Source organism: Trachurus japonicus, chromosome 1 (genome assembly GCF_045865225.1).
Source record: "Trachurus japonicus isolate A0001 chromosome 1, Traja_1.0".
NCBI classification, from domain to species: Eukaryota; Metazoa; Chordata; class Actinopteri; order Carangiformes; family Carangidae; genus Trachurus; species Trachurus japonicus.
This window is the reverse complement of record NC_140907.1, coordinates 19,884,419-19,898,679: the sequence shown is the minus strand read 5'-3', so window position 1 is coordinate 19,898,679 and position 14,261 is coordinate 19,884,419. Positions and strand designations below refer to the sequence as shown.

Sequence of the window (14,261 nt, the reverse complement as noted above, 5' to 3'; positions counted from 1 at the left end):
TTGGTTAGTGCTTTATTCCCACACATGCTAATGCTAAGAGTCAAGGCAATGTATCAGTGCTTTGGATACTGTAATACAATACTTAACATCTGTGCCACAGCCAGCAGTGTCAGTGAAAAGACTGCCAAAGAGGGTAGAGGTGAACTGCTTGAGCCTGAAATGTTAGAAAAAGCACATATGTTAGTCAATGAAATTCCAAATTAAGTTCAAAATGTAGGTTCAAGGAGGAACTACATCCCAAACCTTTACCCTGGGAATTACAAATATAACATACAAACATTTAGTTGATGATTTACACAACTTACTGATAAGTACACTGCCTGGAATAACATTCAAGCTCGATTTGCCGAGTTCACTGCTGAATTGTGAGAGTGCGTCGCTTGCAGAAGGAACCGAATTGTTATCTTTGAACACAAGAGTCATGTTGACAACCACTGATCCGTTTCTGCAATGACAAAGAACCAGAGAATAACTTTATAAAAAGAAGTGAGTGACACATGTCCAGCAAAATACTCAATAATTAAAGTTTAGTCTTACGTGAAAGCGTTAACGATGCAACGAAGGTAAGATGAGCTGAAGAGCCTGTTGCCCATTTCATTTATCTAAAAGAGGACATATTAATTTAACACAAAACACAATGGAATAGTCACTGTATGAAGTTTGAATCATGATAATTAATATAATAATTCAAATTCTAATAAAACAAAAGCTCTGAAAGCTAGAGAGTTTATGCCAGCCTTTTACCTCAATATATTCAGAATATTCTGCATTAATAAGATAGATACAGTAAGTAAAGATTGAAATGTGGGGACAGAGAGCAGGGGCACAACATGACAGTCTATTTTTTCTATTTTATTTGGCTCAACACTGAGCAAACCAACAGTGATCTACATTCAGACCTGCCTTCATTTTGGTAGGCATATTCCTAGTCCTGCTCTAAAGATATCTACCAAGATCTATGATTATTGGACAAACGGTTAATGTGGCCAATATTCGCTAAGCCCTGCCCTCTGCAATGTTTTTTTGAACATGTTTTTCAACCAATCTTGATCATTTATAATAGTGTCGATAGAGTCAAAATCTCAAAAGTTCTATTCATTTTACTGTTTTTTGGTTAGTTCATAACGGTGACCTTTATGGTCCGAGGGGCCAATTTTGGTGAAATTCCATCCAATAGGCTTTCAGATATCCCCCCTATGGGTTGAGCAAGAATCTAGTTCCCTAAGGCTGTATACCAAATTTGGTGTTGATGGAGTGATGTCAAAAGTTCTATGTTTTTCATATTATGCAAATTAACAAAAAAAATCCATCATGGCAGACTTTTATGGTCCAGGAGGCTTTTTTGGAGAGTACATTGAGCTGGGCTTGTGCGTCAAATTTCAAGTCAGTCGGATTCATGGTGTGAGGTGTGTGGCCTTCCAAAAATCACATGTTTGAGCCTTAATAACAGCACCACCATCTGGCCAATGGGGCTTATATTCCTTTGAAAGCTAATGCATGTCATTTCCAGTCATTGGGCCAAGTTTAATGTTTCTGGCCCATTCCCGCTCACAGGAATTTGAGCCCAAGCGGCAGACAACACTATATTTAATAGTAATAATAATAATGATAATGCCCCACAGGGACATCTTACCACTGCCACCACTGATGCAGCCAAAGTCTGAAATGCAGATGATGACGAATTGGACAGATCTGATGTAAATGTTTGATTAAGACTGAACGTCAGACCCAAAGTTCCCTCAGAGGATGAAGGAGCATCCGTAGATGCAGTGGCAGTAGTGGCACCTGTTGCAACTGTTGCATTAATAGAAAGAAAATATGAAGTTCTGTAGATATGGCTACACATACATACATACAACACATAATTTGTTTACACATGTTTATCATTCCTTGATTCAAATTGATCATAAGAAAATTTGATGAACTGGTTGTGTTATGACAATACCTGGTGCGGAAGTTACGTTTGTAGGGGCAACTGTGGTAGCCAGGCTAGCGCCGCCTACTGGTTCCGGCAAATTTCATTTGCCTCAACCATGTAGTCAGGAAACTAGCAATGCATTTCGGTTTGCTCCGTCCGCCAGAGCGGACGGACCAATCAGCGAACAGACGGGTAAGTGAAGGCGATGACATTGAACTCAAGCGCTCAAGATTAACCTATGAGCTTAACCGGTGTATAGCACACGTGACCACCAAGCAGCAGCGATTAGTTGAAGCAAATGTAAGCAACCGCCTCCCGGAAGCAAACGAATCCCTATGGCTCAGGTTCAGACCAAGGGGGCAGTTGTCGGTCTGAGAAGTGAAGCTCACTTCCGCATTCAAAAAGCTGCAATCCCCTGGGCTGTCGCTGGGGGCTGGCTCCAGAAGGGAGCAACTCCAATTGAGCCCCATGTCAAAATAGCCGATTTTACAGCTTAAAAAAACATATTTACAGCCGGGTACATTTTATTTTTTTGGTCTCAACCGATAGTTTCTACCCCCGCACACACTCTGAGGGGGGTGAATTTTTTAAAAACTCTACAGTTTTACTGTTATTAGGTTTAAAGTTCTGGCCAATTAGGGCGCAGAACAGTTGAGTGACAGGTCCGGCGACCGCTGCTTCGAGGCCAGTGGGCGGGCTCTCGGCCGGCCAACGGCCGCACCGCTCCAAATATGGCAAGTAGAATCCAACATGGCGCGGTTCAAACCCCCGTAGTAGCGGCACAAAACAGACTCCCCCAAACCAATGGGTGACGTCACGGACGCTCAAGGAGGAACTACATCCCAAACCTTTACCCTGGGAATTACAAATATAACATACAAACATTTAGTTGATGATTTACACAACTTACTGATAAGTACACTGCCTGGAATAACATTCAAGCTCGAATTGCCGAGTGCACTGCTGAATTGTGAGAGTGCGTCGCTTGCAGAAGGAACCGAATTGTTATCTTTGAACACAAGAGTCATGTTGACAACCACTGATCCGTTTCTGCAATGACAAAGAACCAGAGAATAACTTTATAAAAAGAAGTGAGTGACACATGTCCAGCAAAATACTCAATAATTAAAGTTTAGTCTTACGTGAAAGCGTTAACGATGCAATGAAGGTAAGATGAGCTGAAGAGCCTGTTGCCCACATAATTTATCTAAAAGAGGACATATTAATTTAACACAAAACACAATGGAATAGTCACTGTATGAAGTTTGAATCATGATAATTAATATAATAATTCAAATTCTAATAAAACAAAAGCTCTGAAAGCTAGAGAGTTTATGCCAGCCTTTTACCTCAATATATTCAGAATATTCTGCATTAATAAGATAGATACAGTAAGTAAAGATTGAAATGTGGGGACAGAGAGCAGGGGCACAACATGACAGTCTATTTTTTCTATTTTATTTGGCTCAACACTGAGCAAACCAACAGTGATCTACATTCAGACCTGCCTTCATTTTGGTAGGCATATTCCTAGTCCTGCTCTAAAGATATCTACCAAGATCTATGATTATTGGACAAACGGTTAATGTGGCCAATATTCGCTAAGCCCTGCCCTCTGCAATGTTTTTTTGAACATGTTTTTCAACCAATCTTGATCATTTATAATAGTGTCGATAGAGTCAAAATCTCAAAAGTTCTATTCATTTTACTGTTTTTTGGTTAGTTCATAACGGTGACCTTTATGGTCCGAGGGGCCAATTTTGGTGAAATTCCATCCAATAGGCTTTCAGATATCCCCCCTATGGGTTGAGCAAGAATCTAGTTCCCTAAGGCTGTATACCAAATTTGGTGTTGATGGAGTGATGTCAAAAGTTCTATGTTTTTCATATTATGCAAATTAACAAAAAAAAATCCATCATGGCAGACTTTTATGGTCCAGGAGGCTTTTTTGGAGAGTACATTGAGCTGGGCTTGTGCATCAAATTTCAAGTCAATCGGATTCATGGTGTGAGGTGTGTGGCCTTCCAAAAATCACATGTTTGAGCCTTAATAACAGCACCACCATCTGGCCAATGGGGCTTATATTCCTTGGAAAGCTAATGCATGTCATTTCCAGTCATTGGGCCAAGTTTAATGTTTCTGGCCCATTCCCGCTCACAGGAATTTGAGCCCAAGCGGCAGACAACACTATATTTAATAGTAATAATAATAATGATAATGCCCCACAGTGACATCTTACCACTGCCACCACTGATGCAGCCCAAGTCTGAAATGCAGATGATGACGAATTGGACAGATCTGATGTAAATGTTGAATTAAGACTGAATATCAGACCCAAAGTTCCCTCAGAGGATGAAGGAGCATCCGTAGATGCAGTGGCAGTAGTGGCAACTGTTGCAACTGTTGCAGATGTAGCACTCGCAGTGGCATTTGTTGCAGACGTAGCATTAGTGGCACCTGTTGCAAATGTAGCATTAATAGAAAGAAAATATGACGTTCTGTAGATATGGCTACACATACATACAATTTGTTTACACATGTTTATCATTCCTTGATTCAAATTGATCATAAGAAAATTTGATGAACTGGTTGTGTTATGACAATACCTGGTGCGGAAGTTACGTTTGTAGGGGCAACTGTGGCTGGTATCACCACTGAAAAAAAGGCAATATAACAAATGTTGTTTTTTAATGTATTTTATCATATGCTACTGTATCTTTTTTTATATATATATATAAAAAACTAAACATGTAATTTGACATTAAAGCTTACCCTCTGCAACAATAGATGATGTGTTGACAGGGATGGGAACAGCACCATTTGCAACAGCAGTCGATAAAGTGCTGGCCACAGAACTGCCGTTTGGTAGCGCAGATGCATTGTTAAATCGCAGCTCAGCATCAACCACAACAGATCCTGCACTGTAAAAGAAGTACTCTTCGTTATTTTTTGTTATAGGAATCTTATTTGGCTACTGTGGCTTCATAACAAGGATGACTGATGTATCAACAAAAAAGTTGTATGAACTAAATCCAATCATAGAAGCCGCATCATTTGATTTCTTATAGTAATTTAAAATGGCACCAGCCTCCATACCTAGTCTAAAAGTAATTACAAACCACATATGATAAAAATGTAAATGAAATTAAACAACACAAAAACAAGTTCAAACACTGTCTTCCATTTCCATCAATAACAAGGGCAAATTGTTGAAATGCATTATCAAAGAAGCATCAACAACTAAAAAAACTGTAAGCATTGTTTTATACCTGAAGCCATTGATGATGGTTTGATTGAAGCTTGATCCAAATTGATCTGAATAGACTTTATCAAGCTGTGAATGAATTGAATATTAACAACATTTCAAGTTAAACATGAAAGATATTTTCTCTTTCCATAATATGGTATTTAATGGAGTTTTGATAGTGTTTTAAAGGGATAGTTCAACATTTTGGCAAATTTGCCTATTGCCATAATCCCTATAGTTTTAGGAGTAGGTTCATTACCTTTAATTGTCGGAGGCAGAGACCCGAGTTGCCCAGCTAACACAATGGAGGCACACGGTATTTTCATGTTTCCCTTATCAAACTAAATACACAATCCAACAACTCCAAAACACTCTTGTGGACAAATTCTGACCTGCACATTCACCACACTATGAAATAATCTTGTATAATAATGTAACTTTACGACACATGAAGCAAATACTCGGAGCTACTTGCGCTTCTGAAGTCACTCTGCCAAGCAGTCGTGTCTGGAATGTAGTTCCGGCTACGCATTGGCCTCGAAAACAACTCTGTCTCGTAATGTTACATAATTATTTCATAGCATGGTGAATGTGCAGGTCCCAACTTCTCCATGAGAGTGTTTTGGAGTTGTTGAATTGTGTATTTGATGAGTTTGATGAGGGAAAGGCGAAAGTATTGCACGCCATGCAGAGCTTTCATCTCTGTCCCCGCCGATCTAAAAACAGCTTGCACCAGCAGTTAAAGGTGATGAACGGGATTATGGCAATAGGCAAATTTGCCAAAATGTTGAAATGTTGAAATGTTGAAAAGAGGATTACCAAAACAAAAGGCAACAGAGCAGTAGCTACATATATGTAGGGCTACTGTATATTTATGAACTTACCGCTGAGGATACATTGTTTGCGAGAGAGATGAACTCTGGTGAAGATTGGTTTGACAGCTCTTGGGTAAAGTTTTGGCTCAAACTGAATGTCAACTTAATTGTTGGCTCTTGTGGTGGGGCAGGTGTTGTCACGTTGAGTGGCGAAGGATGGTAAAATTATTTTGATTAACTGGATTACATAAATACTTCCTTTAGAACACATAATTTGTTTACACATGTTTATCATTCCTTGATTCAAATTGATCATAAGAAAATTTGATGAACTGGTTGTGTTATGACAATACCTGGTGCGGAAGTTACGTTTGTAGGGGCAACTGTGGCTGGTGTCACCACTGAAAAAAAGGCAATATAACAAATGTTGTTTTTTAATGTATTTTATCATATGCTACTGTATCTTTTTATATATATATATATATATATATATATAAAACTAAACATGTAATTTGACATTAAAGCTTACCCTCTGCAACAATAGATGATGAGTCGACAGGGATGGGAACAGCACCATTTGCAACAGCAGCCGTCAAAGTGCCGGCCACAGAACTGCCGTTTGGTAGCGCAGATGCATTGTTAAATCGCAGCTCAGCATCAACCACAACAGATCCTGCACTGTAAAAGAAGTACTCTTCGTTATTTTTTGTTATAGGAATCTTATTTGGCTATTGTGGCTTCATAACAAGGATGACTGATGTATCAACAAAAAAGTTGTATGAACTAAATCCAATCATAGAAGCCGCATCATTTGATTTCTTAAAGTAATTTAAAATGGCACCAGCCTCCATACCTAGTCTAAAAGTAATTACAAACCACATATGATAAAAATGTAAATGAAATTAAACAACACAAAAACAAGTTCAAACACTGTCTTCCATTTCCATCAATAACAAGGGCAAATTGTTGAAATGCATTATCAAAGAAGCATCAACAACTAAAAAAAACTGTAATAAGAAGCATTGTTTTATACCTGAAGCCATTGATGATGGTTTGATTGAAGCTTGATCCAAATTGATCTGAATAGACTTTATCAAGCTGTGAATGAATTGAATATTAACAACATTTCAAGTTAAACATGAAAGATATTTTCTCTTTCCATAATATGATATTTAATGGAGTTTTGATAGTGTTTTAAAGGGATAGTTCAACATTTTGGCAAATTTGCCTATTGCCATAATCCCTATAGTTTTAGGAGTAGGTTCATTACCTTTAATTGTCGGAGGCAGAGACCTGAGTTGCCCAGCTAACACAATGGAGGCACACGGTATTTTCATGTTTCCCTTATCAAACTAAATACACAATCCAACAACTCCAAAACACTCTTGTGGACAAGTTCTGACCTGCACATTCACCACACTATGAAATAATCTTGTATAATAATGTAACTTTACGACACATGAAGCAAATACTCGGAACTACTTGCGCTTCTGAAGTCACTCTGCCAAGCAGTAGTGTCTGGAATGTAGTTCCGGCTACGCATTGGCCTCGAAAACAACTCTGTCTCGTAATGTTACATAATTATTTCATAGCATGGTGAATGTGCAGGTCCCAACTTCTCCATGAGAGTGTTTTGGAGTTGTTGAATTGTGTATTTGATGAGTTTGATGAGGGAAAGGCGAAAGTATTGCACGCCATGCAGAGCTTTCATCTCTGTCCCCGCCGATCTAAAAACAGCTTGCACCAGCAGTTAAAGGTGATGAACGGGATTATGGCAATAGGCAAATTTGCCAAAATGTTGAAATGTTGAAATGTTGAAAAGAGGATTACCAAAACAAGAGGCAACAGAGCAGTACATATATGTAGGCTACTGTATATTTATGAACTTACCGCTGAGGATACATTGTTTGCGAGAGAGATGAACTCTGGTGAAGATTGGTTTGACAGCTCTTGGGTAAAGTTTTGGCTCAAACTGAATGTCAACTTAATTGCTGGCTCTTGTGGTGGGGTAGGTGTTGTCACGTTGAGTGGCGAAGGATGGTAAAATTATTTTGATTAACTGGATTACATAAATACTTCCTTTAGAACACATAATTTGTTTACACATGTTTATCATTCCTTGATTCAAATTGATCATAAGAAAATTTGATGAACTGGTTGTGTTATGACAATACCTGGTGCGGAAGTTACGTTTGTAGGGGCAACTGTGGCTGGTGTCACCACTGAAAAAAAGGCAATATAACAAATGTTGTTTTTTAATGTATTTTATCATATGCTACTGTATCGTTTTATATATATATATATATATATATATATATATATATATAAAACTAAACATGTAATTTGACATTAAAGCTTACCCTCTGCAACAATAGTTGATGAGTCGACAGGGAGGGGAACAGCACCACTTGCAACAGCAGCTGTCAAAGTGCCGGCCACAGAACTGCCGTTTGGTAGCGCAGATGCATTGTTAAATCGCAGCTCAGCATCAACCACAACAGATCCTGCACTGTAAAAGAAGTACTCTTCGTTATTTTTTGTTATAGGAATCTTATTTGGCTACTGTGGCTTCATAACAAGGATGACTGATGTATCAACAAAAAAGTTGTATGAACTAAATCCAATCATAGAAGCCGCATCATTTGATTTCATAAAGTAATTTAAAATGGCACCAGCCTCCATACCTAGTCTAAAAGTAATTACAAACCACATATGATAAAAATGTAAATGAAATTAAACAACACAAAAACAAGTTCAAACACTGTCTTCCATTTCCATCAATAACAAGGGCAAATTGTTGAAATGCATTATCAAAGAAGCATCAACAACTAAAAAAACTGTAATAAGAAGCATTGTTTTATACCTGAAGCCATTAATGATGGTTTGATTGAAGCTTGATCCAAATTGATCTGAATAGACTTTATCAAGCTGTGAATGAATTGAATATTAACAACATTTCAAGTTAAACATGAAAGATATTTTCTCTTTCCATAATATGATATTTAATGGAGTTTTGATAGTGTTTTAAAGGGATAGTTCAACATTTTGGCAAATTTGCCTATTGCCATAATCCCTATAGTTTTAGGAGTAGGTTCATTACCTTTAATTGTCGGAGGCAGAGACCCGAGTTGCCCAGCTAACACAATGGAGGCACACGGTATTTTCATGTTTCCCTTATCAAACTAAATACAAAATCCAACAACTCCAAAACACTCTTGTGGACAAGTTCTGACCTGCACATTCACCACACTATGAAATAATCTTGTATAATAATGTAACTTTACGACACATGAAGCAAATACTCGGAACTACTTGCGCTTCTGAAGTCACTCTGCCAAGCAGTAGTGTCTGGAATGTAGTTCCGGCTACGCATTGGCCTCGAAAACAACTCTGTCTCGTAATGTTACATAATTATTTCATAGCATGGTGAATGTGCAGGTCCCAACTTCTCCATGAGAGTGTTTTGGAGTTGTTGAATTGTGTATTTGATGAGTTTGATGAGGGAAAGGCGAAAGTATTGCACGCCATGCAGAGCTTTCATCTCTGTCCCCGCCGATCTAAAAACAGCTTGCACCAGCAGTTAAAGGTGATGAACGGGATTATGGCAATAGGCAAATTTGCCAAAATGTTGAAATGTTGAAATGTTGAAAAGAGGATTACCAAAACAAGAGGCAACAGAGCAGTACATATATGTAGGCTACTGTATATTTATGAACTTACCGCTGAGGATACATTGTTTGCGAGAGAGATGAACTCTGGTGAAGATTGGTTTGACAGCTCTTGGGTAAAGTTTTGGCTCAAACTGAATGTCAACTTAATTGCTGGCTCTTGTGGTGGGGCAGGTGTTGTCACGTTGAGTGGCGAAGGATGGTAAAATTATTTTGATTAACTGGATTACATAAATACTTCCTTTAGAACACATAATTTGTTTACACATGTTTATCATTCCTTGATTCAAATTGATCATAAGAAAATTTGATGAACTGGTTGTGTTATGACAATACCTGGTGCGGAAGTTACGTTTGTAGGGGCAACTGTGGCTGGTGTCACCACTGAAAAAAAGGCAATATAACAAATGTTGTTTTTTAATGTATTTTATCATATGCTACTGTATCGTTTTATATATATATATATATATATATATATAAAACTAAACATGTAATTTGACATTAAAGCTTACCCTCTGCAACAATAGTTGATGAGTCGACAGGGAGGGGAACAGCACCACTTGCAACAGCAGCCGTCAAAGTGCCGGCAACAGAACTGCCGTTTGGTAGCGCAGATGCATTGTTAAATCGCAGCTCAGCATCAACCACAACAGATCCTGCACTGTAAAAGAAGTACTCTTCGTTATTTTTTGTTATAGGAATCTTATTTGGCTACTGTGGCTTCATAACAAGGATGACTGATGTATCAACAAAAAAGTTGTATGAACTAAATCCAATCATAGAAGCCGCATCATTTGATTTCATAAAGTAATTTAAAATGGCACCAGCCTCCATACCTAGTCTAAAAGTAATTACAAACCACATATGATAAAAATGTAAATGAAATTAAACAACACAAAAACAAGTTCAAACACTGTCTTCCATTTCCATCAATAACAAGGGCAAATTGTTGAAATGCATTATCAAAGAAGCATCAACAACTAAAAAAAACTGTAATAAGAAGCATTGTTTTATACCTGAAGCCATTGATGATGGTTTGATTGAAGCTTGATCCAAATTGATCTGAATAGACTTTATCAAGCTGTGAATGAATTGAATATTAACAACATTTCAAGTTAAACATGAAAGATATTTTCTCTTTCCATAATATGATATTTAATGGAGTTTTGATAGTGTTTTAAAGGGATAGTTCAACATTTTGGCAAATTTGCCTATTGCAATAATCCCTATAGTTTTAGGAGTAGGTTCATTACCTTTAATTGTCGGAGGCAGAGACCCGAGTTGCCCAGCTAACACAATGGAGGCACACGGTATTTTCATGTTTCCCTTATCAAACTAAATACACAATCCAACAACTCCAAAACACTCTTGTGGACAAGTTCTGACCTGCACATTCACCACACTATGAAATAATCTTGTATAATAATGTAACTTTACGACACATGAAGCAAATACTCGGAGCTACTTGCGCTTCTGAAGTCACTCTGCCAAGCAGTCGTGTCTGGAATGTAGTTCCGGCTACGCATTGGCCTCGAAAACAACTCTGTCTCGTAATGTTACATAATTATTTCATAGCATGGTGAATGTGCAGGTCCCAACTTCTCCATGAGAGTGTTTTGGAGTTGTTGAATTGTGTATTTGATGAGTTTGATGAGGGAAAGGCGAAAGTATTGCACGCCATGCAGAGCTTTCATCTCTGTCCCCGCCGATCTAAAAACAGCTTGCACCAGCAGTTAAAGGTGATGAACGGGATTATGGCAATAGGCAAATTTGCCAAAATGTTGAAATATCCATTTAAAAGAGGATTACCAAAACAAGAGGCAACAGAGCAGTACATATATGTAGGCTACTGTATATTTATGAACTTACCGCTGAGGATACATTGTTTGCGAGAGAGATGAACTCTGGTGAAGATTGGTTTGACAGCTCTTGGGTAAAGTTTTGGCTCAAACTGAATGTCAACTTAATTGCTGGCTCTTGTGGTGGGGCAGGTGTTGTCACGTTGACTGGCGAAGGATGGTAAAATTATTTTGATTAACTGGATTACATAAATACTTCCTTTAGAACTTGTCATGTTTATGACAACTGGCTGCTTTAAGACAGCAGATTTCATATTCTGCTGGTGTTAGTTAAGTTATTGAGTCCTGTTATTCCATGATTTGGAAATGGTTTAAGTACTTGTGTCACATGTTTACAAGAAATAAGGTTACCATGACCAAAGGGGGCAATGAATAATAATGAGTGACTGTAATAACTCAGAATATGAACTTCAAACAAGTAAAAATGTTGTGTTATGTCAATACCTGGTGGAGTAGTTATGTTCGTTGGTGGGGTTGGAGCTGGGGGTGGAGGTAGAGGTATTGCCATTCCTGAAAATAAGAAAATACCACAAGTGTTGGCATTTAATGTATTTTATCAATTGTTAATGTTTTATTATCAATAATCATGTACACAATTTGACATGTAACAATGATATAAAACTTACCATCTACAACAATAGATGATTGGTTGACAGGGAGGGAAAAATTAGAACTGGCATTAGCAGCCCTCAAAGTGGCGGCCACAGAGCTGCCATTTGGTAGTGATCCATTGTTGAATAGCAGCTCAGCATGAACCACAACACTTCCTGCACTGTTAAAGAAATTTGTTATTGTTATTTTTTGTTACTAAAATCTTGGGTTTAATCAGCATGCACATTCTCCCTTAGGGTGGTGCTGGGAACAGATCCCCAGTCAGGCTCAACATAAAAAAATCAGCACTTGTTCCCGCACTCTTTTATTGTTAAGTCAACGTTTCGTTCTATTGACCTTCATTCGGACCCAATATTTTACATCTGTTGTGTGACTTCCTTTTAAAAAATCTATAATATCTGTACTCTTCTGTCAATAAAAGGCAAAAAAAAAAAATACATAGAAAAATAAATCTTATTTGGCTACTGTGGCTATTGTTGTTAAACTAAGGCTTCATAACAAGGATGACTGATATCAACAAAAAGTTGTATGAACTAATTCCAATCATAAAAACTGTATCATTTGATTTCTAATAGTAATTATAAACTACATATGATAAAAGTGTAAATGAAATTAAACAACACAAAAACAAGTTCAAACACTGTCTTCCATTTACATTAATAGCAAGTAGAAATTACTGTAATACATTATCAAAGAAGCATCAACAACTCAAAAAATATAATAAGAAGCATTGTTTTATACCTGAAGCTTTTGATCATGGTTTGATTGAAGCTTGCTCCAAATTGTGTTGAATAGACTGAATCAAGCTGTGAATGAATTGAATATTAACATATAAATAAAATTTCAAGTTAAACATGAAAGATGTTTTCTATTGACTCTTTCCATAATATGATATTTAATGCAGTTTTGATAATGTTTTAAAGGAGGATTACCTAAACAAGAGGCAACAGAGCAGTAGAACAGATATGTACTGTATATCTATGAACTTACCTCTGTGGTTACATTTGTTTTCAAAGCGACAAACTCTGGTGAAGATGTGTTATGCAGCCCTGTGGTAAAGTTTTGCTGCAACTTGAATTCCAAATTAATTCCTCTCAGTTGCAAGATTTCGCCGACTGGGGGTGAAATTATTTTGATTAATAGGATTACAAAAACAAATCCTTCACAACCTGTCATATTTATGACAACTGGTTGCTTTACTCTGTTTATGGTAGTAAAGTAATGGAGTCCTGTTGTTCCATGATTTGGAAATGATTTAAGTACTTGTGTTATGTTTAATAGAAATCAGGTTACCACAACAAAAAGAGGCAATGAATAATAATGAGCAACGGTATTAACTCAGAGTATGAACTTCAAACAAATGAAAATTTTACAGACTGGTTATGTCACAAAAAATAACTGGTAGGGAAGTTACATTGATCAGTATAGTTAGGGATGAGGGTGGAGGTGGTGCCACCACTGAAACTAAGAAAATATCACAAGTGTTGGCTTTTACTGTAATGTATTTTATCCACTGTTCATTTTTTACTATCAGTACACAATTTGACATTTAATAATGATATAAGCTTACCATTTATAACAACAGATGAGTTGTCGACTTTGAGGGTAAAATTAGAACTGGCATTAGCAGACGTCAAAGTTTCATTCAGCTTAGTGACATTTGGTAGTGCAGAAATATTGTTGAATAGCAGATCAGCATCAACCACAATAGATCCATTACTGTAAAAGAAATACTCTTTGTTATTTTTTGTTAAAGTAATCTTATTTGGCTACTGTGGCTATTGTTGTTAAACTAAGGCTTCATAACAAGGATGACTGATATCAACAAAAATGTTGTATGAACTAAATCCAATCATAAAAACTGTATCATTTGATTTCTAATAGTAATTACAAACCACATAAAAAGTGTAAATGAAATTAAACAACACAAAAACAAGTTCAAACACTGTCTTCCATTTCCATTAATGACAAGGGCAAATTGTTTATTGTTTTACCTGAAACTATTGATGACGGTTCGATTGAAGTCCTTAGCAAATTCTTTTCTTAGAATTCCATCAAGCTGTGAATGAATTGAATATTAACATATAAATAAAATTTCAAGTTAAACATGAAAGATGTTTTCTATTGACTCTTTCCATAACA

At 37.1% G+C, this 14,261-nt stretch overlaps 1 protein-coding gene across 1 annotated transcript; it reads right to left on the bottom strand.

Annotated features, from left to right (window-relative positions):
- Positions 1-109: 109 nt before the first annotated feature.
- Positions 110-12,015, bottom strand: LOC146991789 (uncharacterized). The gene is made up of 17 exons (XM_085789122.1): positions 11,952-12,015; positions 11,518-11,654; positions 10,665-10,729; positions 10,161-10,309; positions 9,701-9,807; positions 8,844-8,908; positions 8,341-8,489; positions 6,050-6,195; positions 5,188-5,252; positions 4,691-4,839; positions 4,158-4,375; positions 3,061-3,125; positions 2,829-2,968; positions 1,634-1,794; positions 538-602; positions 316-445; positions 110-154 (listed from the first exon to the last, which is right to left on the bottom strand). Exons 1-17 carry the CDS (start codon positions 12,013-12,015, stop codon positions 110-112), a joined length of 1,920 nt encoding a protein of 639 aa, XP_085645248.1.
- Between the last annotated feature and the right edge of the window lie 2,246 nt (positions 12,016-14,261).

Excerpts from the sequence above, each read along its gene's own strand:
- LOC146991789 (XM_085789122.1), bottom strand. The coding sequence starts at position 12,015 with ATGGCAATACCTCTACCTCCACCCCCAGCTCCAACCCCACCAACGAAC. Across the intron at positions 9,808-10,160 it reads ATCAACTATTGTTGCAGAGG|AGCCAGCAATTAAGTTGACA; the intron begins GTAAGCTTTAAT and ends CCCCACCACAAG. Across the intron at positions 1,795-2,828 it reads TCCAGGCAGTGTACTTATCA|TTGCAACAGGTGCCACTACT; the intron begins GTAAGTTGTGTA and ends TTAATGCAACAG.